This window comes from Acanthopagrus latus, chromosome 9, assembly GCF_904848185.1.
Source record: "Acanthopagrus latus isolate v.2019 chromosome 9, fAcaLat1.1, whole genome shotgun sequence".
Lineage (NCBI taxonomy): Eukaryota > Metazoa > Chordata > Actinopteri > Spariformes > Sparidae > Acanthopagrus > Acanthopagrus latus.
Genome location: NC_051047.1, coordinates 10,769,924 through 10,792,154, shown reverse-complemented (window position 1 = coordinate 10,792,154; position 22,231 = coordinate 10,769,924). Strand labels below are relative to the sequence as shown.

Genomic DNA, 22,231 nt, shown 5'->3' with positions numbered 1-22,231 from the left:
AAACGAAAATATCTGAGGGATGAAGTAAAATGCAAGTGAGAGAGTGAACGACTGGGTGACCTTAAAAGGCCACACGGTCTCGCTGACCGAGTGAGCAAGTGAAAGGGGGCCTTGGGGTTATCTCTGTGAAGCGAGACTGTATTTATAGATCATCTCGAAAAAGATTCCCTGCCCCCTTGCTGGCACCCCTTCCCCTGCAGAAGCCCCTCCCCTGCTTTCAATTAGCCCCTGATGGGTGGAGTAATGCAATCAGGAGTAACTTCAGCTCACCCGCAGCCTCCTCTCTCAGTCTGCCCCAGACTCCGCACAGGCACACACTCCTCAGATAGGAAGGTAAGACCCGACTCTGCTCCAGCTGCTCCACTCTCCATCCATTCCCTCGTCCATCTTTCCACCCATTTCACTGGTCTTTCTCCACCGTGTCTTCCATCCTCCGGGGGCACAGCTGCTCACTGTGCGCCTGCCTCCCCACCCGTCTGCTCGTGTCCTCCCTCTTTCCACCTGCACAGTACCTTCACTACTTAACCACCTCCTCTCGCTCAGCCCTTTCTATCTCAGAGACGATGCCTGACTTCCTTCTTTCATTAAATCATTTTATTTTCTATTTTGCATCCAAAAAAGATGACAGCTCAGAGTTCATTTCCACCCTACTCCCCCCCCCACACTTCTCATCTCACACTCCAGAAAAAAACTGTGCTGATAGAGATGTCTGTTCCGTGGTTTCTATTACACAATAGTGACTTTAGTGTTGGCAAAGAAGTCTGCTCTTTTGCTTTTTTTCTGTGGTTTTACAGCATTTGATCCACTTCACAGTATTTTGGTGTGATGAGGTCTAGTCTAAATCTTGTAGTCACACTGTCAAAGAGCAGAAAGGTCCCTGCTAGATCTCTGAATAGTAGAGGTCTACTGTATATACAGTAAAGTTTGTTGAGCTTGGATGGGATCTGATGAGAACATTCTCAACTGAGAGCTTAATTAGATTCAACATTTCCATAATCCACTTACAAAGCTATTGCTTGTGTTTTACTTACTGAATTGACCAATAATTCCCAGGAAAACTGTAGATCTGGAAGAGTAGAAGACAAATAGGTGTTTAAAAAGCTGTTTACGGGTTTCACTGTCAGAGAGTAGTTGTTTATGGTTTTTCAGTTGCAGTGTAGGTGGTTAGATAACATTTTTAAAGACAGTTTTATGCACCTTTCTGGAAGTGCCATTAAAGATGTGTAGATGTTTGGTGTTCAGCCTGACTAAAAAGTAGAATTCCTCACAAAGAATTGTGAAATAACCACAAATTTAAGAAGAAAAAACCCTGCAATTTTACATGTCACTGATATATCAGTTTCAGCATAGATGTTGCCTGAAATACGTTGATGTGAAAAACGTATTTTGCATACAATACTGAAAAAAATATGCTTGGGATGATTTATTTTAAATTTCCACTGAAGTCTTCAGTTTTAGTGCATTGACTTCATTTTAGACAATAGAGTCTTTTGTTAAACAGTAAAATGCCTCTGTTAAATTTCTTGGTCACAAGAGTTTGATAACTACATTTGAGGAAATATTGCCAAAAATGTGGCATTGCCATCAGCCCAAAAATCGAGTAAGAATCTGGCTCCACTTTGAATCCAAATAGCTGATGGTGTGGGTGAAACCCACTGGAACTTTCTCGGGATAGACCGGGCTGTCGCTCAGTTTGGCATCAAGTGATTTCACACCGTGAGACTCCCCAGATGGGGCCGCATCAAAGGGACCCCCAGAAGCTGGGAAACAGCTGCCCGACATGTCTGGGTAGCTTAAGGTTTTATTTGTGGTGGTTCGGATTATCCTTTTTTTATTTTTAGGAGTCAGATAAATCCTTACATAAGCTAGGTGAGTCATGGTGGGAGACAGACAATGAGGGAATGTGGGGGGGGGGCTGACAATAATTCAGAGCAGAAAGGACAGGCAGATTAAACGTCTCAGTTTCATTCCGCCAAATAAAAGATGATAACCTTCTGAGTGTGGCGAAACATCACAAATGACTCATGGAGATCACGCTTGAACACGGGGGTGGGCTTACATGGTGATAATGACAGGAAGGCAAGAAATTAAGAAAAGCAGAAAAGACTTTTAGTTTTTAGGTTTTTTTTGTTTTTTGGCTTTAATACGAAGCTTTGCTGAGGAATAAATGGACATATAGTAAGAAGAATAAAAGAGTGTGTGTGTGTGTGTGTGTGTGTGTGTGTGTGTGTGCGTGTGTGTGAGGGAACATCTTATCCTCTGCATAAGGCTAACAAAGACACACACGTGCACTTCAATATACAGCCTACACTATCCTCTGTTAACAGAGAGTAAGAGTATATGTAAGCACAGGTGGGATAAGCAGAGGGCTTAACAGACGCACCGCAAACAGCTGCAGATTGTGAGCGGCCATTATTACGAGTGCCATTCAAACCCACTTACGCACTGAGACACACACTCCCTCACACACACACACGATGACAAGGGATACTGTGCTCTGGTGCTGACAGCTGGACGTGAGGTGATGGATGGGTCGTTGTACAGTGTGCCTGGCGAGCGTTGGTATGCACCGGGGCCAAAGTTGACTGTCTCTAAGCAGGACTGATAGGGGTTATTTATAACCCTCCTCATCTGTCACCTTCTCCTCCTGACGCCGAGAACAACATGGAGGACTGCCGAGAGATGAGACGGAGAGATGAAGGTGGAGAAATGCAACATGGAAAAAGGCTGTAATGTGAAGGGTCTTGATAATGAACGTGTCCTAGAAGACGTTCATTTCTGGGAATTTACAGTCTTTAAGACATTTCCACATGCTGCTGCAAAAAAAGACTAAACTGTCTAACAGACCTAAAGTCATTCAGGTGATGAAAAATAGTCTGTCATCATCCAGCGAAAGCTGTTTTTTCATGTGAAATTCACCACATGTGGTGTTCTACCTCTTTCTGTCTGTGTCTCTCTGTCCTCCTCGCCCTCTCAGCTGAGTGACTCTGGGTCAAGATGACCGAGCGCTACGACTGCCACTACTGCAAGGAGTCCCTGTTTGGGAAGAGATATGTCCTGAGAGAGGAGAATCCCTACTGTGTGAAATGCTACGAGAGCCTGTACTCCAACACCTGTGAGGAGTGCAAGAAGCCCATTGGCTGCAACTCCAGGGTAAGTGCCATCACAAACAAATGACAAATGACCCATGACTTGCTCTTTCCATTGGTTTATGGCCTGAAAACTAATTATAACACCAGAAAAAAATTCCAATTCAGGAATACATTTTCCAAAAGGGATTTCTTATTGCTGATAATAAAGTAAAAATCTGGTAAAGGAAAAAGGAAAAATTGTCCAAAAACATGTTCCATTTATCTCACTGGAAGTCTGCTCTCTTGGTGATTCTGTATTACATCGAGTGGAATTAGATATTTTTCACTAAAATTTAAGCCAATACTTAGGTAAGCCGTGGAGTATTTGCAGTTCCATCACTCTCCATCTGCTGTCCTTCTTCTCAAGGATCTGTCCTACAAGGACCGTCACTGGCACGAGGACTGTTTCAAGTGCTTCCAGTGTAAGCGCTCGCTGGTGGACAAGCCCTTCTCCACCAAGGATGAACAGCTGCTCTGCACCGAGTGCTACTCCAACGAGTACTCCTCCAAGTGCCATGACTGCAAGAAAACCATCATGCCAGGTAGGTCGAGGGCAACGAAGAGAGCGGCATGTCTAAGGTCCAGTGTGTAGGATCAAGTGGCATCTAGCAACAAATAACATGGATTCTTACTTACAGTTGAAAATGCAATACTGAAAACATAACCATGAAGGTTGTATTTCATTATGATCCCTCTGAATCCTGCAAGTTTGACATTAAAAGCCGATAACACCTAAAACTGTTCTCTTGGCGCTCATCTTATCAGTCCCTGTCACCCTGAGCTAGACTGTCATTATCACGTATATTAATATAGCTGTTCGCTGAAATGTCACACTGATACAACTATCTTACAAATTCAGATGTTGGAAAATGTATCACTTAGTGTGTGATTGTGATGATTTTTTTCAGTTAGGCCCATCTGTTTCCTTTACTAACCCCATCCACTCTCTTCCTCTATGTTTCTCTGAAGGCTCCAGGAAGATGGAGCACAAGGGGAACAGCTGGCATGAGACCTGTTTCACCTGCCAGAGATGCCAGCAGCCCATCGGCACCAAGAGCTTCATCCCTAAGGACAACCACAACTTCTGCGTGCCCTGCTATGAAAAGCAGTTTGCCATGCAGTGCGTGCACTGCAAGAAGGTATGACAAGACTCTTAAAAGTAGCTGGTTTTTAAAGTACAACTATATTCTTGCCCATCTTGACTCAGAGAAGCACGATTACCATCTCCTGTATGTGCAAGAAAGATGTGTGACAATATGTCACTCTCGCTCTCTGCCATCAGCCCATCACCACTGGTGGGGTGACCTATCATGACCAGCCCTGGCACAAGGACTGCTTCCTGTGCACCAGCTGCAAGCAGCAGCTGACTGGCCAGAGGTTCACCTCTAGAGATGACTTCGCCTACTGTCTCAACTGCTTCTGCAACCTTTATGCCAAGAAGTGCGCTTCCTGCACCACCCCCATCAGCGGTAATCATAACTAATCTAATTATCATTCCTCCTACGAGTCGACAGGAGTGTTTATAGTCATTCTGAATGGTACCTCTTCTTCTCTTTCAGGCCTCGGAGGAAGCAAGTACATTTCCTTTGAGGAGCGCCAGTGGCACAACGACTGCTTCAACTGTAAGAAGTGCTCTGTGTCCCTGGTTGGTCGCGGCTTCCTGACTGAACGTGATGACATCCTGTGCCCGGAGTGCGGCAAGGACATCTGATTCGTCTGAGGGACGACGGATACATCTGATCTGATAACCATGTAATGACAGAGGAATGAAAAAAAAAAATTTAAATACTACCAGAGCACAGCATCTTTACAACCTAGCATCACTATGAATGTACATTGTCGTATGCCATGAAACAGAGACTAATAATGGTGTTATTTGAATTAAGAAAGTTTATTTAAGTTAAATGTTCACTCTGAGAAAAAAGTAATTACTAATAGATAACTTTTGGTGTGAATGTAAAGATATTTCAGATTATGATTATGAAGCAGCAAACTGTTTTCAGACAGACACTGTATGAATCTTTGTGAAATAAACCTACAGTATTAATATAAGCGATCCACTTTGAAGTGTAATAATAATCACTGCTTTGTGCATGGATTACCTTGATGAAGTGAGTTGAGGTTTTAGTAGAGGTCTTGTGAATGAGTTCTGCTCTTACCAAAGACTATTCAACAATAAAATTTAATCTATTCAATTAGTTTACTGAAACTGTGTCTTTACTCATATGGTGTCCAACTGTTTACTCAAGAGGACATAGATTTCTCTTATTTCTTACAACAATATTGGTTTAAGAGTGTGTTTATTACCGTTTATGTTACAATACCGGGATATCAGACATGGGTCACCGAGCTGCTGACTCCTCTACAGTAATTAAACTGACAAAACTGATCCTTTGTATTGACATAATTTATTTAAAAACAGTTGGTACAAAAAATGACAATGGATTCAAAATGCTTGGTAAATCTTTTTCCTGTGTGTTTTTGATGAACTCTGATTACATCCACTTCAAACTACCAGCAAAGTCAATTAGCCACAATTCCAAATAAATATACTTTCAAAAAGAACATTTTCTTGGTCTAGCTGATATTCAATATGTTGCTTATTGTATCTCAAAATGGACACCAAGCAGTATCATGATCATTTCCATTTAATTTTACATCACATTGATATTTTAAAAAACCCTGAACAATCTGAAAACAGTACTGATGTTCATTCAGTGGAGGACACACTGACACCTACTACTGTTTCAAAATGTCTGCATTAAGTTCAGCATGATCTGTGGTTTCTTTTTTTTCTTTTTTTTTAAAGGTATACCAGGGAAAAACTGAAAATTCTTTAAAATGTTTAATATCATTTGCTTCATAACATGATCGCAATACCTCTTTCCAATGTCCATCATTTGGACAATCAGTCTCAAAGAGAGTCTATGGCATTTTCTAGAATATCAGTCTGTCCAATCAAGTCATAGAACTACCAATTACAAACTGTTTAAGAGTCCATCTGTGCTGCCAGGGTTTTAAAATGGACACTCCCACTCAGCTGTTGCAAAACGTAGTGATGTTGGCTACAGCGCTGATACCTTCCACTCCCTCAACCACCACACACAGAGACTCGCTGACAGTGAAAGCATATAGTGGCAAAAGCGTTGGAAGATTTGAGCTCAGAGGTACGAGATGATGCTATTTTGCTATTATCAAGCCTTCGTTTAGAGGCATTCTATGCAGGATTTGTTGGTAGCTGTTTGTAAAAACAGTATTCAAAGTTGTCAACTACTCCATAGCTTATGGAGAGAGACTAACTGAGACAGAGCGGCATGAGTGAATGAAGAGAAGGAGCGCCACTAGTGAGAACACAACAGCGTCTAAGAGAAATAAAATGTTAATTTATGGTTGTGTCGTGGTCAATACATTCCAAAGCACAAGAAGAATCTTGTGGGAAGGTGCCGCATTGCCGAATTTTGTGCAAATTCAGACGAAGTGCACATTTTATTCTGTTGGTTGTGAGTAGCTCCCTTGGTCGTGTCCAAGGGAGGGAGTAAAGTCTATAGGTCTTCAACACAAAACTTCTTATTCAAGCTATGAATTATTAAATCATCCATCTTTGCTCAATACATCTCAGTCTTTCTCACCTTCAGGTTTGCAAAAATTACAGGTTAGAAATTTAGTTATCGTATTGGTATTGGCCATGAGAAGCAGGTCATTTAACAGTTATGGGTGTCCATATCAGTGTTTTGTAGAAACTTGTAAGTGCACCTGGTTGTTAAGATGACTAGGGCTGTAACAATACATCAAACTCACGATTCGGTTGTATCACGAGTTTTGACCCACGGATCGATATAAACCTTGATTATTTTTTTTAATTAAACATTTTATTTATGTAACATTTCAATAACTTCTGTATATGATATTCATCTGATAGTATCAAAGACGCAATATTGGCAAACTGAACAAGTATGAATGGATGAGCCGGCTGTGCAGATGGAGGGTGTGTCTATCAGATGGTCTGATAACTGCACTGGACCCTCACTCAAGTAAATTAAGAGAAATGTCCCACAAAGCAAAGTCACAGAACCAAACTAAGGTAACGTAGTAACTGTAACTGTCTTTGGCAACGAGGAAAAAGTACCGCAGCTGTTATGTGGAGAAGCATCCATCCTCCCGCCTGTCCTACCAACTCCTTGTCACATTTCTCCCCAATAAAGAGTGTGTGTCACCGACAAAAAAAACTTTAACTCACTAAGTGTTCATGATGAAAAAAACAATCACTGCGATGATCACTTCAGTGAACTTTCCCCCAGAAAACAGCCTCCGACTTCACGAGTGTCAGATTCAGACAGCGACCTGTTTACTAATGGAGATTATGGAATTATGTCATTTATAGCAAAAAAACATAACTTTGTCACTTTCCAAGGTGTTTGGTGGGTCAGGATCTCAATCACTACACATTATAACAGCATTCACATGATTATAAACTGTCCGCGGGTTTAGATTGATGGGGGAGACACCAGGGAAACACCTTGAAAACACACACACGTCATCAACATGGCATGTACCGTCATGTCTCTATTGAAGCTGTAGTGTCAGCTTTCTGTGTGATTTACACAGCGGTTCGTCTTTACTCCAGCAATGCTTCGTAATGTGTGAACAACCAACTGCGGAGAATCGGCAAACCACCGCTGTGGTGTTAATCGCTGTGTGAAAGGGGCAACTTATTGCTCGTAGGGCTGGATCTGGACTTGAAGTTGTGTTGCGACTCTGCCTTCTCACACCGCGAGACAGGTTCATGGATCTGAGTTTCGCGATTTCAGTTTCGATACGTGTATCATTACAGCCCTATTGGCTACATAATCAACAGCTGCCTCCACACACGGCTTACCTGCTGTTATGACAACAGAGTGAAGGGTGAAATCTTAATGTGACTTCATAACAAATTTTCTGCTGAAAAAAAGCAGATAACATTGCTGGTAGAGAGACAGAAGAAGAAACAGAAACGAGATGCAGAGAGGAGAAGGAAAGCCAGTGACAATTAAAGCAACACTATGTAATGTGGGAAAACTCATACAGCTCGTCTTAAGAATGACAATTGACTCACTCTTGGGTGGTCAAATACGGATGGTACACAAGTACACAGCTCTTCTGTAGGGAAAAACTGCATGTCATGCTGCTTTTCTTTAAAACATAAAATTTGAAGGTTCAAATTTCAATAGCTAAGGAACACTACTAGGAAGAACTTCAAAAGCACAAAACGCTTTTTAAGAGAATGCAGTCCACAGGCTCTCACAGCAGTGGAGGCCATCTTTCTCAAACCAACTCGTGCACATACAAAGTATTCCAACAACCATACTTATATTAAATGGTATCTCAGGAAATGAAAAAAAAGGTGTGTTGTTGTTTTGTCCTGTAGAAGGTCTCCGTGGGGACTGGAGGAGTTGCTGATTACTGATGGTAAGGCCACTTGAGGTTGTGGGAAGCCACATGGAAGCGTGTGACTTGACAAGCAGGATGACCTCCACAGCGCCACACCTTCTTGTCGAGAGCTGTGCGGCGGCCTCGACAAACAGGTTAAAGGGCTTGTCATTCCCTCTTGTGATGCAGTTAGTGGGATAAGTATGACGGGGGAGAAGACAGGCAGAGGGCACCAACATGTAGTGGGAGGGGAGTGGTCTGTTCTTCAGAGCCTGAGATCCCGTCAGTTCCCGTCATGGGTCAGAGGTCAGGGCCATGTCACATGCTGGATCTTTTTCTTTACCTCTGGAGACGTCACTGACTCCTGAAGAAAAACAAGCACAAAGTTACAAAAGCGGTCAATGTAACATAGGATGTATCAACGATGTTTTGCTGATCCATTGGCATTTGCTAGTGTTTGTTCTGTACATAATGAAGATGTCTGATTCAAGAAAACACTTCCTATGTTAGGGGTTTGTTTTCATCCTTATTTACACAGTGTTTGTGGTTATCTCTCAATATATTAGATATCAAATAATTGTAATACTGTTCAAAGTACTGTTTCAGTGTTTATCTTACATGATTTCCCTCCCGATCACTACGCAAACGATTAATTAAAACAATTAAATACAAGATTAAATACGAGAAACACAGAACAAAGTTGATAATTGTGCTTATCTTCCTTAAATCATACAGTAAATTTGTGTGTTACTGAGCTGACATAAATAAGGGTTCCTACCGAGCTGTTTGCTCCCCGTTTCAGGTTTGTGTCTGTGTCGTTGCTGCGATGATTGGGTGAAGAGGTGGACGATGTGTTTGCAGACAGCTTGCGAATGGGGTTGGACAGGTTTGCAACAGGGGGAGGTTTTAACCTGTCAGTGACTCCTGTCGGCACGGTGGTTCCCTCTGGTTTCTTTACTTTTATTGGGCCAGAGTGAGAGGAACTGCCATCAAACACAATCAGAGGCCTTTTCCTATTGTGGTCGTTACTGGAGCTGGAAATGATCAAACAGCAGTGACAGCAAATATCAGTTGTTAACACTCATGCTGACAGCCAGGGCTCTATTTTTGAGCAGGTGCAAAGGAAGAAGCTCTGCTCTTTACGGACATTTTTTGAAAGCACGCTGAGACTGCTCCCTCGCCTATGCTGGTTTGTTATTATATTTTGACTCGCCACATACAGCAGTGGAAGCAGAAACACAGTGGAGGGCTCTGTGGAACTTCTGTGTTGCTCTCTGTTAGTGGAGCGGAGAGAGGCACTAAGACGAGGCACTTAAGGACATCCATGAAGTCACAGCCTTCGGACTTTCGTGGAAACTCTGACCTGAGTCCTTCACAATGAAATCCACAGCCCAGCAGCATCAAACAATTTCAACAAATCATCCACAAACTTGTGGGTAACCAAGAGAGACTCAAAAGGTTTCAGTTTTTCCACATCACATTATAATCTACTCACATATGACCTATAAAAATAGTGATTAATACCTGTTAATTCGTAATAAAATCGTTTCAAGAGACCCTGTGATTGTTGAATAAAACTACATGTTCAACTTGTATGGCAATGTAACCAAAACGATGCGATAGAGAATCCAATACTTCCCCAGCTGTGATGGAATGTAACCATATACATTAAATATTGCACTTAAATTACATCTTTTAGGTAGTTTGGTGCTTTGAGTGTGTTCATTTCATTTTATAGTTCTACTTACTCACATTTCAGGGGGAAGTATGGTACTTTTCTACATTTATCAAACAGATTTAGTCACTACTGACTTCAAAAATTAAGTATGTGAATCCAAAACATGTGAAGACCTTATAAAATATCAGGTTTTATTACAAACGTATCTACCCAGGACATATAGAACTCAAACAATTACTTGATCCACAAAAACAGAAATTGGGTAGCTACTTAACTATATCATTATACAGTGATAAACAATGTTCTGTTGTGAACTGCTGAAATTCAATTTAAAGTGAGAGTTGGGCTATTTGGTTTGGGGTTGTATGAGACACTTATCCCTAGTGTGAACCCTACAGTAGATGACTGTCATCTCTACGCCTGTGTGGTGAAGCAATGCCTAGCACCAACAGGAAGCAGAGCACTGTACTGACTCAGGAGAAATACCTCAGACATCCCAAAATCAAAAGACCCCAACTATCACTTTAAGTAATTAATGTGTATGGCTGGCTGTCACTATGAAGGTGTCTGGTTTGTCTGAAAATAGCAACAAAGGGACTTCAATATGTAATGTCACGTTGTTTCTAATAGTGTTACAGTGTTGTCTTTGTACTTTGACTTGAGTAGATGAGCTGGTGTCTGTCTCCCCTGGCTCTTCTCCATCCTCTTGCCCCAGCGGGTGTTGGGCAGGCTCCTCTGCGGCAGCGGGATAACATGCCTGAGGTACAGCTCTGTGAGCTGGTCCCGACTCTCACAGTCCCTGGTGCTGACACGTTTCTGATTCAGACAGAAAGAACTGTTAACTCACTTTGCAACGTCTGACATGAAGGAAAGCGCTGCTGGCGCGAGAGCTAATATAAACACAGAGCTATGCTGAATGTTAGCCGGTATGCTGCTCATATTATGGCGACCTCCCTCCATAACATCCGCATTAAATGAAACGTTCCGCGTTCCTCTATGGACATTAACTCACCTCACTCAAGAGCAGCTGCATAAAGTCTTGAGACAACAGCTCAGGGTGCAGTAAAAGATCCAATTTAGAGGCACCATCAGCCTGTCCATCTTGTCCCGTGGAGGTCGCCATGTTTGATGCTCACCGACTCCCAGCATGCACCGCGTCATAACAACCCGGCGTGCCGACAGCAGAAGCACCGGGGTGAACACAGATGTAAATACAAATCTTTGTTTTCAGTCCCTTTTACAATGTCAGCCGGTCTTTCTTTCTTTCTTTCTTTGTTTATTTATTTGTTTTCACCAAGAATAAAAGAGCTATCTGCAGACTTCACAAAACGTTATACGTTAGCCTTATACATGCTCAAATTACTCCAGTAACTACCTCTGACTGCAGATTTACCATCTAAACAGGGAACATGTAGCATGTTCCAGTAGTCCAAGGTTGGACACATCTGTAGGACACACTACGTTTGAAGAACAGCTGTCCATAATAGGTATTCCTTAAGAAGAGATGTTTAAATCGCTCATATTTAAATATTCATTCAGCCAAATGTGTTTTTTTCTGTGTAAATGTTATGTTGCACAGTTCATTGTGTTTGTACAGAACAAACTGCAATGTGCTCTTTTTTTGCAGACTGACTCACTATGCCCTAAAACTGTATAGATGTAAAGACAGCATAGCTTTTACAATATTTCCCAATGGATAACGTGATTCCCCTTTGTGTAGTTTAAGTCTCTATATGTTCAAACCTGCTTAAAAGAAAATGTTAGGATTGTTCTATCAACATAAAATAAACAATAAATGTCTGTTATGCAGCCTGGTCATGTGTCTCAGCTTGTCAGATGGCGCCTTGTTCCCAGATATGAGCAACAAATGTGTTGAGTACTGTTATTTGTTTCAGATAAAAATTATAGCCACAGCTATGAAAATAAGACCCACACAGAATTATCCTTTGAAATCATTCCAGGCTGATGTTATGCAATTTGTACAAACAGAAGTCTTTCTGTGTCTTTATTGGATCCTTGCTTCTGCACTTTTTTTTGGGGGGGGGGGCAATTTTGTGGTCCACGTCATTACAGTAAACTGCACCAAATTATTCAAGCCCAGTCTTAACTGGAATTACAGCCTCGTGATTGTGGACCTCTGCCAACCGGTAAAAGTTGTAATTTACAGCCATTTCTGCCCAGTCTAATGCTATATTTTCTTGAAAATCTTGCTAGGAAAAGGTATAATATAATCAATTATAACTGATGCCGAATTTGAAGTTATCACAGTATGGAAATGTTTCATCAATCTAGCGAACAGTTTCTAGTGAGAAACACACCGCCTCCACTTAGAGGTTAATTTCACAAAGGAGCTTCTTCACATGGTACAGCTAATGATCAGCATCAGCAAAACCACAGAGCTTGTGTTTGACTAGTGCTGTGTGTTGTTCATTGACAGAAACACTAAACCAGTCAGCTGATTCTGACAAAGTTCTACACAACGTTGTAGCCACAACAACAACTGTGCGCCTCACGCACATCTTCATCCAGACGGAACAGAAGACACACTACTACACAATCAGCACAGTTCCAAGATTAGTGTTATGAGTTACGGCATTGAGTAATGGCCAGAAAGGGTTAGTGACGTTGACCTTTGACGTTTTGGATATAAAATATTATCACTTCATTGTTTTATCCTGTGAAGCATTTGTGTGAAGTCTTGTCGTTCTTACAGCATGCATATTCTTAACGGTGTATTTTTTGGAAAAAGGTTAGAATTGAAAGGTAGCTCCAGAAACTGAAGCTGAAGCTGAAGCTATCTTCTGTTAGCTAATTAGCTCAGGGCTCAATCAGTGGCCTGAGAGTTCGGCTGGACTGGGACCATCGGAGGTGATACAGCAGCTCCAGTCAAGGCTGTGACAAAACACAGCGAAGAATATATTTATATCTCACGCTGTCACTTGAGTATTTATTTCCAAATGTAAGAATTACTTTTAACTAATTAATGTCAAAATGATGCAAATTAACATCAAAACATATTTACAGTGTACTTTAGGTGTATAAAAGTGCAATCCGTCTTTCTAACGCTGTTTTGCATCGCAGTTCCTAAACGAGGAGGCCTATGCATCTAATAATGTTACATCTCATGACAACCAATGCACATGTCCCTCCATCTTAATTTAGATCTCATGGTTGCTCCAACATCGCATTACAGTCCTAACTTAATAGCTTCTTGGATGTGGATCTAAGGAGTAATTTCCAGACACCACAGGGGATGGGACATTTTTGTTCTGACCCGAGGCTGCCACAGCGGGCTCCCGAACATGGGTGTGGTATGTACTGACATTAAAAATTCAACGATACAGTATGTTTTCAGTTCCACTGTGACTGAAGTGGATTCATCTTGTTTAGCAGCATGCTAATGCAGAAGAAGGACCTCTCTGTCTGTCTTTTAGATGGGGCCAGTTCAAGACAACACCTCCGTGTTTCGCTACCCTGATCAACACAGAGTTTGGCGTCATCTTGTTTAATCCTATCCACGTTACTGGACGTTTGAAAGGCTTCTTTAGTTCTAAGTGCTGCTGTGAATAATCTGGAAGCCCTAACCAGCACAATCACTGACTGAGAACTGGATCTTCTAGTTATCTGAACCTAACAGGACATAACTGAGAAATAAGGACATATTGAGTTGGGACAAGCCTTTAGTTACACTGGAGGGCCTGTACATTTTATGTTGTGCGTCCTTCCACCCATCTGCATCTCCCATTCTCTTGATTAGGATATCTCAGGAGTGCCTTGTGGGAATTTCTTCATATTTGAGGTCAAAGGTCACCATGATGGTGACATGGCCAATATCCAAGAACTGTTAAGTGTGAAGAAACAACAGCGATAACATTGCGTTAAAGACGTCTATGTGTTGTGTTGCAGAGATGTCTGCTTAAGTTAGCATGCTAAACAGCTCACCTCCTGTCTCCTAATACCACTTTGCACCAGCAAGAGGTGCTAGTCTGACAGCCCCTGCAGTTTCAGCTGGCAGATACATTGTTATACATGGACAACTCACAAAGAATGAAATGCTCTCACTTCTATTTTTTCTTACTAAAAGGAAAAATACAATCATACACCTCCTGAATTGAAGTGTCCTTCACTTAATTGCCTTCTTTAACACAGTATTAAACACACTTCATTCAATAGGCTAAATAACACTCACCAGAAAAGTCCTGGTTTATCCTTCCCTTTCCATTTTAAAGAATTAACATGTATGAAGAAGAGAGGAATGTAAGAAAAGTGCATTACAGCAGCGTTGATAGTTGCAGACAAACAAATACTACTTATTTTCTTCCTGTGGTTCAGGAGTTATAAACAAAAACTTATCTGATTTAGGGACATATCTCTTGTCTGACCTTGTGAGTGTCAGGTTTAAACCACGAAACAACCATTTTTTTACTTTAAAAAAAATAAAACTGATTATCTAGAAAAATCCCTAGCACAGGTTATTAACCTACCTTCACTAGACCACTAGATCCTCGCCAAAATCGCTTAAGAATAAATGAATTAATTAGGGAAAACAAAATGGCAATTCAGCCTGATAATGAAGCCCAGCATTCGGTAGGAAATGGAGCTAACTCAATTTGCAATGAAAGAACAGCACCATCTTCCTGCTTTGTGCTGTACAGCAACACAGCTTCTATCCGGCCGCATGAGTCTGCCAGTGTTACTCATGAGCTTTTACATCTATAGCATGTATACAAATATCTCAAAATGAATGCACTTGTCATCTATATTGAAGTGCCAAATACATGTAAAAGGCAACCCAGTGCATATCAAAGAATTCCTCAGGGCAAAATGAGTTACAGTTTTTGTGCAGGCCTCACTCTTCCAGGGGGGATTTTCTAACCTGATTGTATCCACAACACAAACCTCTGTCTGCGTCGTCCTCAGTGAAGCAGATATATATCAGCTCACAGTGAATAGATGCCTCTAGTATCCCAGCAACTCGGCAATCTCTTTCTATTATGCACCGACGTGGTTTATGTACATTATAAAAGCAGCAGGCGTGTTTTTTTGTTCTGAGCGTTCAAGTCTGTCGATGCAGCCTCTTTTATAAACAGTGTTTATTAACCTGGTCATTCATGACACAACAGTACATCCAACATTCACAGCTCAATAGCAGACGCTTCTTTGTAAACACACTCACAGTTTCAAAAAACAGCTTCATCTCACATGAGATCGTGTTTCAGCAACAACAGTTCGTTAAAGTCAGATTGTACGTTAAAAAGCTCACAGACTCTCCTCTGAGAACACCACTGAACACTGACATCATGAATGTTTTTTGTTTTGTTTTGTTTTTTTGTGAAACTCCTCACATAACTGACAGTAGAGTTATTATCACCACTACACCTTAAAGAAAGTCCACAGTCTGCACTAAACAGAATGATGCTGAAAAAACACATCAGGAACAAATGATGAAACAGAGATGTGGAGCAACAATGGACGGCACGGGATTGTTTGAATAGCAGTAAGTCTTGTAAATCGTAATGGCCATGAAGTAAAAGGCCCAGTGTGTGGGATTTAGTGGCTTCTGGCGAGGATGTTGCAGGTAACAACAACGTGAAGGCTCCTCATCTCACCATCCCCTAGGGGGGCTGCTAAAAAAGTGAAAAGTCCTCTCGAGAGTCAGTGTTTGGTTTGTCCAATCTGGGCTTCTGAAGAAACTTGGCACTGCAACTTGGATAGTGATTTATAAAGACAACTAGATAAAGATTGGGTCTATTCATCCAAGTGAGAATTGCTCACCTATAAAACCTCCACTGATGAAAAAGTCTTCACACCAAGAGTCATAATTGACCTTCTTTGCAGCTTGAGGTGTCCAGTCAACTGCTTTGTCGATGTTGGACAGACCTCTAATAATCACAGAAGAGGATGATATCACGCTAATCCATGGGATTATCATGAAAAGTGAGGTTATTTAAACATTTGACATCAAAGGGACAGTTCGGGTCTTTTGATGTGTATGTTGTATTGGTTTGTATAAGGTACTTATTCCTAGTCAGCGTGTTTCCTGCTTGTGTGTAGGAATACAGCAATGCATGGTTGAGGGAAGGTAGTGCCAAAGGAAAGGGCTGTCTGCAATGTAAAGTGCCATATATGTTAAAAATACAACTGCACTTAAACATATATACATTTTCTTTTAGGTGGGCTTTCTTTAAGGTGGCTAACATATGTCTTCACACAGGGGGAGAGCTGACAGTCATCCGCTGCAGGTAATACACAGACTAGGGATAATTAAGTCATACAACCTCACATCAATAGACCCAAACTATTCCTTTAAACTTGCATTTGTTGAACAATAAGATAACCTCAAGTTGGTGTTGTAAAAGACTTGCCGATATGGTCTCTGGCCACGGGTCAATGGGGAAGGCCCCGCTCCACCTCAAAGGTTCATTCCGATTTATGACACGCATGTCTGGCCCTAAATCCTACACAATGGACCTTTAAATTAATCAACATATCTTGAGACTGTAAAATTTAATCTTTAATCTAGGAGTAAGCAAACAAAATAATCTCACCACGAGATTCATTCAGTAGCTACTCTGGAGCTTTTGATTGTATGACACGCCCTTCCTCAGCATATCCCCATTTCTCTGAGCACTTTAAGGACTTCTCTGGCATGTTGGCATAAAAGTTTATATCAAAAGTGCATTCTTGTGGCGATTATTTTGTCAACACCCTGTAGATTCTCAGCCTCGGCAGCCTCTGATTGCTTAAAACGAGAAAAGGGTCAAGTTAAAAACTCTAGCACGTTTGTGCGTTGAGAAGCTGCTCCTCCTCGCCTTCACACAGCTGACTGAGTTTCGCTGCACACGTAGATGTTGCTGGGCCTCACTCTCCTGCGGCTCCTGCCCGGCACTCTGGGACACAGCCTGCAGCTCTTGGGGATGAACTCCTGACAGGCCTCCCTGAACTTCCTGATCCTCCAGCAGTAGATGACGGGGTTGAACACCGTCTTCAGGTAGCTGAGCCACAGGGCACCTATGCTGATTGGGTAGAAGACGGAGCTGTAGTAGAACTGCCGGCTGAACACGGCCAGCAGGCTGACCACCGTGTGCGGCAGCCAGCACACGGAGAAGCCGACAAAGAGGATGAGGATGGTGGTGAAGGCTCTGGTCTTGAAGCTCATGTCCACCTTGATCTGAGGGGGCCGCTGCAGCCCGGTGAGTCTCATTTTGCTGACTTGGTTGAGGGCCGGCAGGCAGGAATGCTCACTGGTGTGGTTGTGGATGCGCAGGGTGTTGCGGCGCACTGTGTTGAGGATGCACATATAAGAGTACAGCATGACAGCAAAGGGCACAAAGAATACTGCTACTGCCAACAGCACGGTGTACCCACGGTCTGCCAGAGAGTCACTGTACCCCAGCACACACTGCGGCGCCCAGGCGCCTCCCATACCTGCCGCACCAGTCCTCCACCCGACCACAGACGGCAGAGACACACACAGGCTCAGCACCCATGAGCCTGCAATCAACAGTTTAGCTCTGTGCGGGGTCAACTTGTCCTGCCGCTGCACAATGATGAGGAACCGGTCCACGCTGATAATAAGGAGTATGGACACCCCCTCCAGGACGAACAACCAGTACAGCATGATGGATGCTCGGCAGAAGCCGCTCCCGAAGCTCCAGTCAGCTGTGGCCACAGTGACGGCAGTGAAGGGCATGCAGAGCAGGGAGAGCATGATGTCCGAAAAGGCCAACGTGGCGAGGAGAAGATTGATAGCAGAGCGCATGGCAGGTTTCTGGTAAACAATCAGACACACTATGGCATTGCCGAGGAAACCTATTGTGATCATGAAGATCATTATGGCCGCCAGGGTCACGCGCAGAGTGACTGATATGACGGGAGTCGCAGCTTCTGACGGGAACGTTTCCTCTGCTCTGTCTGGTTCCATGAAGTCACAGTCTTCCAGCCGGCTTTCATTACAGAAAGCCATGGCAGCTAATATCAGGGGTTATCAGCCCATAAGAAGCTACAGGGTTGATTGTTGTGGTGGTGTGCGTGTTAGGACGTCTGCCAGGAGTTGTTCCTCCATGGCATTATCTGAGATGGGAAGACAAGAACATCCACATGATGCATGTTTCTAAAATACAGTAAAACAATCTGCAAACCAACAATCAAAATACATATTGGTTAATAACTGATAAGGTGAGCATTCCATGACTTCAAGAAGAAGGAGAAGAAGAAACCAACTCCAGATTTAAACCAGGGCCTTGGTCAAGTGGCATTAGCTAGCATTGGCAGCGTTAATATTAGCTGTAGCTAGCATTAGGAACTTAAATGTTACTGGTGTTAGCAATGTTACCGTTACCACCCCAATTCCAAAAGAGTTGGGACAAGGTGAAAAGCTTCAGTGAAATAGAATGTGATCATTTGATCATCCTTTTGACATATGCTCAATAGAAAACAGTCACAAAAGTTCCATGGGTAAACGGGTTCATTTATAACAGATGAAAGGCTCAGTCGTTCATAACAAGGATGACGTGAAGTCTGCATCTTTGTGAAACACCTGTATAAAAGGATATTACTACAGGAACACTTCTTTAAACTGATCTCACTCAACACGGTTTACAAATGAGTTCACTCAGTTTTCATTTGTTTTATACATCGCCCTACCTTTTGGGAAATTGGGCTCATACATTATTGTGCCGTCTGTCTCATAACACTGCAAACCACAGAAAATCTGCTCTTCATTAGATAATCAGAGAAGTTGAGCAGCTCCTTGATCTATTACTCAGTGATAATTTCACATTCGCAGCAGTGAGAGGAGGAATGACGTCCCTGTGATGCTGACAGAGTTATGTAAACCGTGGGATCAACCCACAGACACGCCATATTACGGGATATTGTCACACAGGACAGAGACGTGCTGCTCACTGCCTTCCAGTGAGGTTGATGATTAACAGTTAAGCTGCACAGATTCACATGGGCGCGTATACAAACATTCACACCACCTTCCCACCAACACATGCAGTATGTGTAATGTTTCACACGTGAACAGAACCGCACACACTGACACAAGTATTAGTACCTACCCGTGGAACAGTCGCTGCTGTCTTCAGTCGACTAAGCAGAAGCTGAATCTCGGCTGACGCCTCTGACTCTGATGCAACCTTGATAAAACAGAGAGGCATCCTCAGGACACACACACACACACACACACACACACACACACACACACAAGACACGTCTGTTGCTATGGTTTCCACCTCCTGCTCCAGGTGGTGGGACAGTGCAAGCGTTAACAATGTGTTGAGGTCATTCTGGTGTTCAGGTCTCAGACGTGGTCCTCCCAGGTGGACTGGCACCGAAGAGCTGGGGGACGAGAAGACCAGTTAAGGGTCGTAACCTCCATGTTTAAAGCCCTGTGAACTACAACCTGGATGGAGAAGGCTTTTGGTGGACTTTTTCCTCCGTGACATGCCAACAGAGTGACAGAGAGCTGCTGCCCTTTGCTAGCTATCCTTGGCTGTAGCTAGCTGCCGTCAGCTAATTAGCTCCCGGCTCAGCTAGCTGTGCAGCCAGTGACTACACTATTGCCTCTCGTGGTACAAGGTGTTGCCATTAGACAGGATGAGCCAGGGCTAGCTGGTTAGCATGCTAACTTCAGTAGAGATCTCTGCAACACATCACATACATACAACATCAACACTGCTGTTTCTTCACACTCACATTGATAATGTAAAATAAACTAAAATTCTGGCGACATCTTACAAATTGCTGCTTTAACAGTAAAAATCTTAACATACACGCCACTGAGATATATATATATATATATATATATATATATATATATATATATATATATATATATATATATATATATATATATATATATATATATATATGTGACATTCATATGTGTGTCATTATTTTTAGCAGTTTGGCATTTATTCAGTCAAATGTAGGAAATAAATCATCTAGTAGGAGAAAAAATTTAAATGGCAACAGAGGCACAAGGTGGCAATTAAGAGGCAATGGGACAAAATTAGACAACAAGGCAAAAGAACCCTTGAAATTTCTAACTCACATTTCCCCCCCCCCCAAAATACATTGGATATTGATGTGCACGCAGGGGGTGGGGAGCTGGCTGGCCGTGCAGGGGGATCCCAGCTGCTGGCTCTCTATGCCTTCACCCAGCTGCCCCAGCACTGATTCAATGGGTGATAAGAGGCTGCTGTGGCCACACAGACAGAGAGAAATGTTCCAGCCAGAGAACATCTACACAAAAACAGATCTAACGACTCAGATCAGTCATCATGGTCCTTTAATCATGTCTCCGTTTCGGTGTTAGATTTGCTTGGAAACATCATCCAGATGTATTTTTCATTACAGCGCACTGTGGTGATGCGTTTTACAATGCAGTGACCACCACCTGTGTTTACCTCCGCTGATGATCCATGGCTGACATACAGTGAGATCATATCAGGGACTTGTTTTTTTTGTTGTTGTTTTGTTTTTTACATACCGCCACTACTGAGCCTGCACACATTGTGTCTCCATCTGAGCGTGTGTCTGTCTCACACCTGTGCTTGTCTCGGCTGTCTGCATCCCTACAGCAGGACAGGACGGTGCACAGAGCTCGGATGATGCCTCGTTAAAACAATAAAGCCGCATGTTTTTGAACAGATATAAACCTACCTTGATGTTACACCGGGTATCAGCGTCCGTGCCCGTTTCCCGCCGAGTCAGTCTCCCCCGCAGATCGCCTTTCTCCTCCCGTCCATGTCGAGATTTTCGCGAAAAACACCCCACTTGGAACATTTCGCTGCCGTATCGATCGCCATCGTGCCGCCTGCAGGAGGGATGGTGACGCCAGAGGAGCAGGTGGTCGCTGATTTAAAGGAGCAATGCGCCAAATGTATTAATTTACGAGCTGGTTTGTTGGGGGAGAAAAGAGAGGGAGAGAAAAAATTAATTAATTCAGCTATGGATCACCCAGATTCAGATTTGCCATGGTGTTATTGAATATTGCATATACAGACTACAGATGTAAAAAGCAGTAAAACAAAAGAAACATCTTGTTGTACTGACCTATTGTGAAATGAAACATATATACACGTACACTCTCTCTCTCTCTCACACACACACACACACACACACAATAATAATGATATTTAAATTATATTCAAAATAAGCTTTTGCTCTAGTCCAGACCATTGGTGCCCTAAAGTGGGGCCAGCAGGCAGACGTCATCAGCTTACTCCTGCTGATTATTAGAGAAAAAATAATACATTTGAATACATTTAAAGGAATTAAAAATCATCTGATCATGGGGTTAGTAGGGTGACACTTTGCACAGGAGGACAGTCAGTTAAAAAAATAAAAGTTTGGGCAGCCCTGGTCTGGTCCTTAAAGCCCTCCTTCCACTCTCTGTGCCTCTTTCTTCTCTTCAAGCAGTCTCCATCCAGTGGCCTCATTGGTAGTATAAGCTGTCACTGGTAGCTCTGGAACTGGTAGCTTTCCCTGTTCCTCTATTACTGGTGTAGGTACCGGAACAGGATTCTGTCCTCATGGGATAAAGTTGACAGGGATACCAGAACAGAAACATTACTGACCAACTACTGTTGAAATACAGAGATATTAACCCTAATTCAAAAAAGAAAATAACACTAACAGCAGCTTTAAGCCATAAAGTAAGATAGTAAACTGAATGACAACCCAACTAAGCTATTAAGTTTACAGCAGAGCACAGAAACAAGACACATTTAAAAACATAAATGGATCAACAACATTAATCAACCCTTATGTGGGATCTTCACAGTGCCAGAGTCCTCCTTGGATTCTGATGATTATCCTCTAGTAGAGTAAAAACAAATTCAGAAACATGCACTTAATGTTTTGTGCAGGAGATGGCAGCATTGTATCTTACATCTGGCTGTTCTTACTGAAGCAAGCAGGCAGTTTTTATGTTGGTGTGTTCAGTGTTCAGGGTTTTATTGGCATGTATAGGTTGTTTTTTGCTCAAACTTATTTAAAAGGGTTT

At 42.5% G+C, this 22,231-nt stretch overlaps 3 protein-coding genes across 3 annotated transcripts; 1 reads left to right on the top strand and 2 right to left on the bottom strand.

The window, feature by feature from the left end:
- The first annotated feature begins 210 nt into the window (after nt 1–210).
- Nucleotides 211–5,329, top strand: LOC119026208 (four and a half LIM domains protein 2). The gene is made up of 6 exons (XM_037110390.1): nt 211–333; nt 2,978–3,153; nt 3,499–3,673; nt 4,101–4,270; nt 4,414–4,600; nt 4,691–5,329. Exons 2-6 carry the CDS (start codon nt 2,998–3,000, stop codon nt 4,840–4,842), a joined length of 840 nt encoding a protein of 279 aa, XP_036966285.1. The 5' UTR covers nt 211–333; nt 2,978–2,997; the 3' UTR covers nt 4,843–5,329.
- A 193-nt stretch (nt 5,330–5,522) lies between these two features.
- Nucleotides 5,523–11,403, bottom strand: c9h2orf49 (chromosome 9 C2orf49 homolog). Its single transcript, XM_037110392.1, has 4 exons — nt 11,228–11,403; nt 10,868–11,031; nt 9,316–9,571; nt 5,523–8,901 (listed from the first exon to the last, which is right to left on the bottom strand). The coding sequence occupies exons 1-4, from the start codon at nt 11,336–11,338 to the stop codon at nt 8,845–8,847; spliced, it is 588 nt and encodes a 195-aa protein (XP_036966287.1). The 5' UTR covers nt 11,339–11,403; the 3' UTR covers nt 5,523–8,844.
- Nucleotides 11,404–15,290: 3,887 nt separating this feature from the next.
- On the bottom strand, nt 15,291–21,054 carry gpr45 (G protein-coupled receptor 45). The gene is made up of 4 exons (XM_037110901.1): nt 20,887–21,054; nt 19,455–19,560; nt 19,281–19,358; nt 15,291–18,288 (listed from the first exon to the last, which is right to left on the bottom strand). The coding sequence occupies exon 4, from the start codon at nt 18,179–18,181 to the stop codon at nt 17,030–17,032; it is 1,152 nt and encodes a 383-aa protein (XP_036966796.1). The 5' UTR covers nt 18,182–18,288; nt 19,281–19,358; nt 19,455–19,560; nt 20,887–21,054; the 3' UTR covers nt 15,291–17,029.
- Nucleotides 21,055–22,231: the final 1,177 nt, after the last annotated feature.

Excerpts from the sequence above, each read along its gene's own strand:
- LOC119026208 (XM_037110390.1), top strand. The coding sequence starts at position 2,998 with ATGACCGAGCGCTACGACTGCCACTACTGCAAGGAGTCCCTGTTTGGG. Across the intron at positions 4,271-4,413 it reads AGTGCGTGCACTGCAAGAAG|CCCATCACCACTGGTGGGGT; the intron begins GTATGACAAGAC and ends CTCTGCCATCAG. Across the intron at positions 4,601-4,690 it reads CTGCACCACCCCCATCAGCG|GCCTCGGAGGAAGCAAGTAC; the intron begins GTAATCATAACT and ends CTTCTCTTTCAG.
- c9h2orf49 (XM_037110392.1), bottom strand. The coding sequence starts at position 11,338 with ATGGCGACCTCCACGGGACAAGATGGACAGGCTGATGGTGCCTCTAAA. Across the intron at positions 11,032-11,227 it reads TGCAGCTGCTCTTGAGTGAG|AAACGTGTCAGCACCAGGGA; the intron begins GTGAGTTAATGT and ends TGTCTGAATCAG. Across the intron at positions 8,902-9,315 it reads AACGGGGAGCAAACAGCTCG|GAGTCAGTGACGTCTCCAGA; the intron begins GTAGGAACCCTT and ends GTTTTTCTTCAG.
- gpr45 (XM_037110901.1), bottom strand. The coding sequence starts at position 18,181 with ATGGCTTTCTGTAATGAAAGCCGGCTGGAAGACTGTGACTTCATGGAA.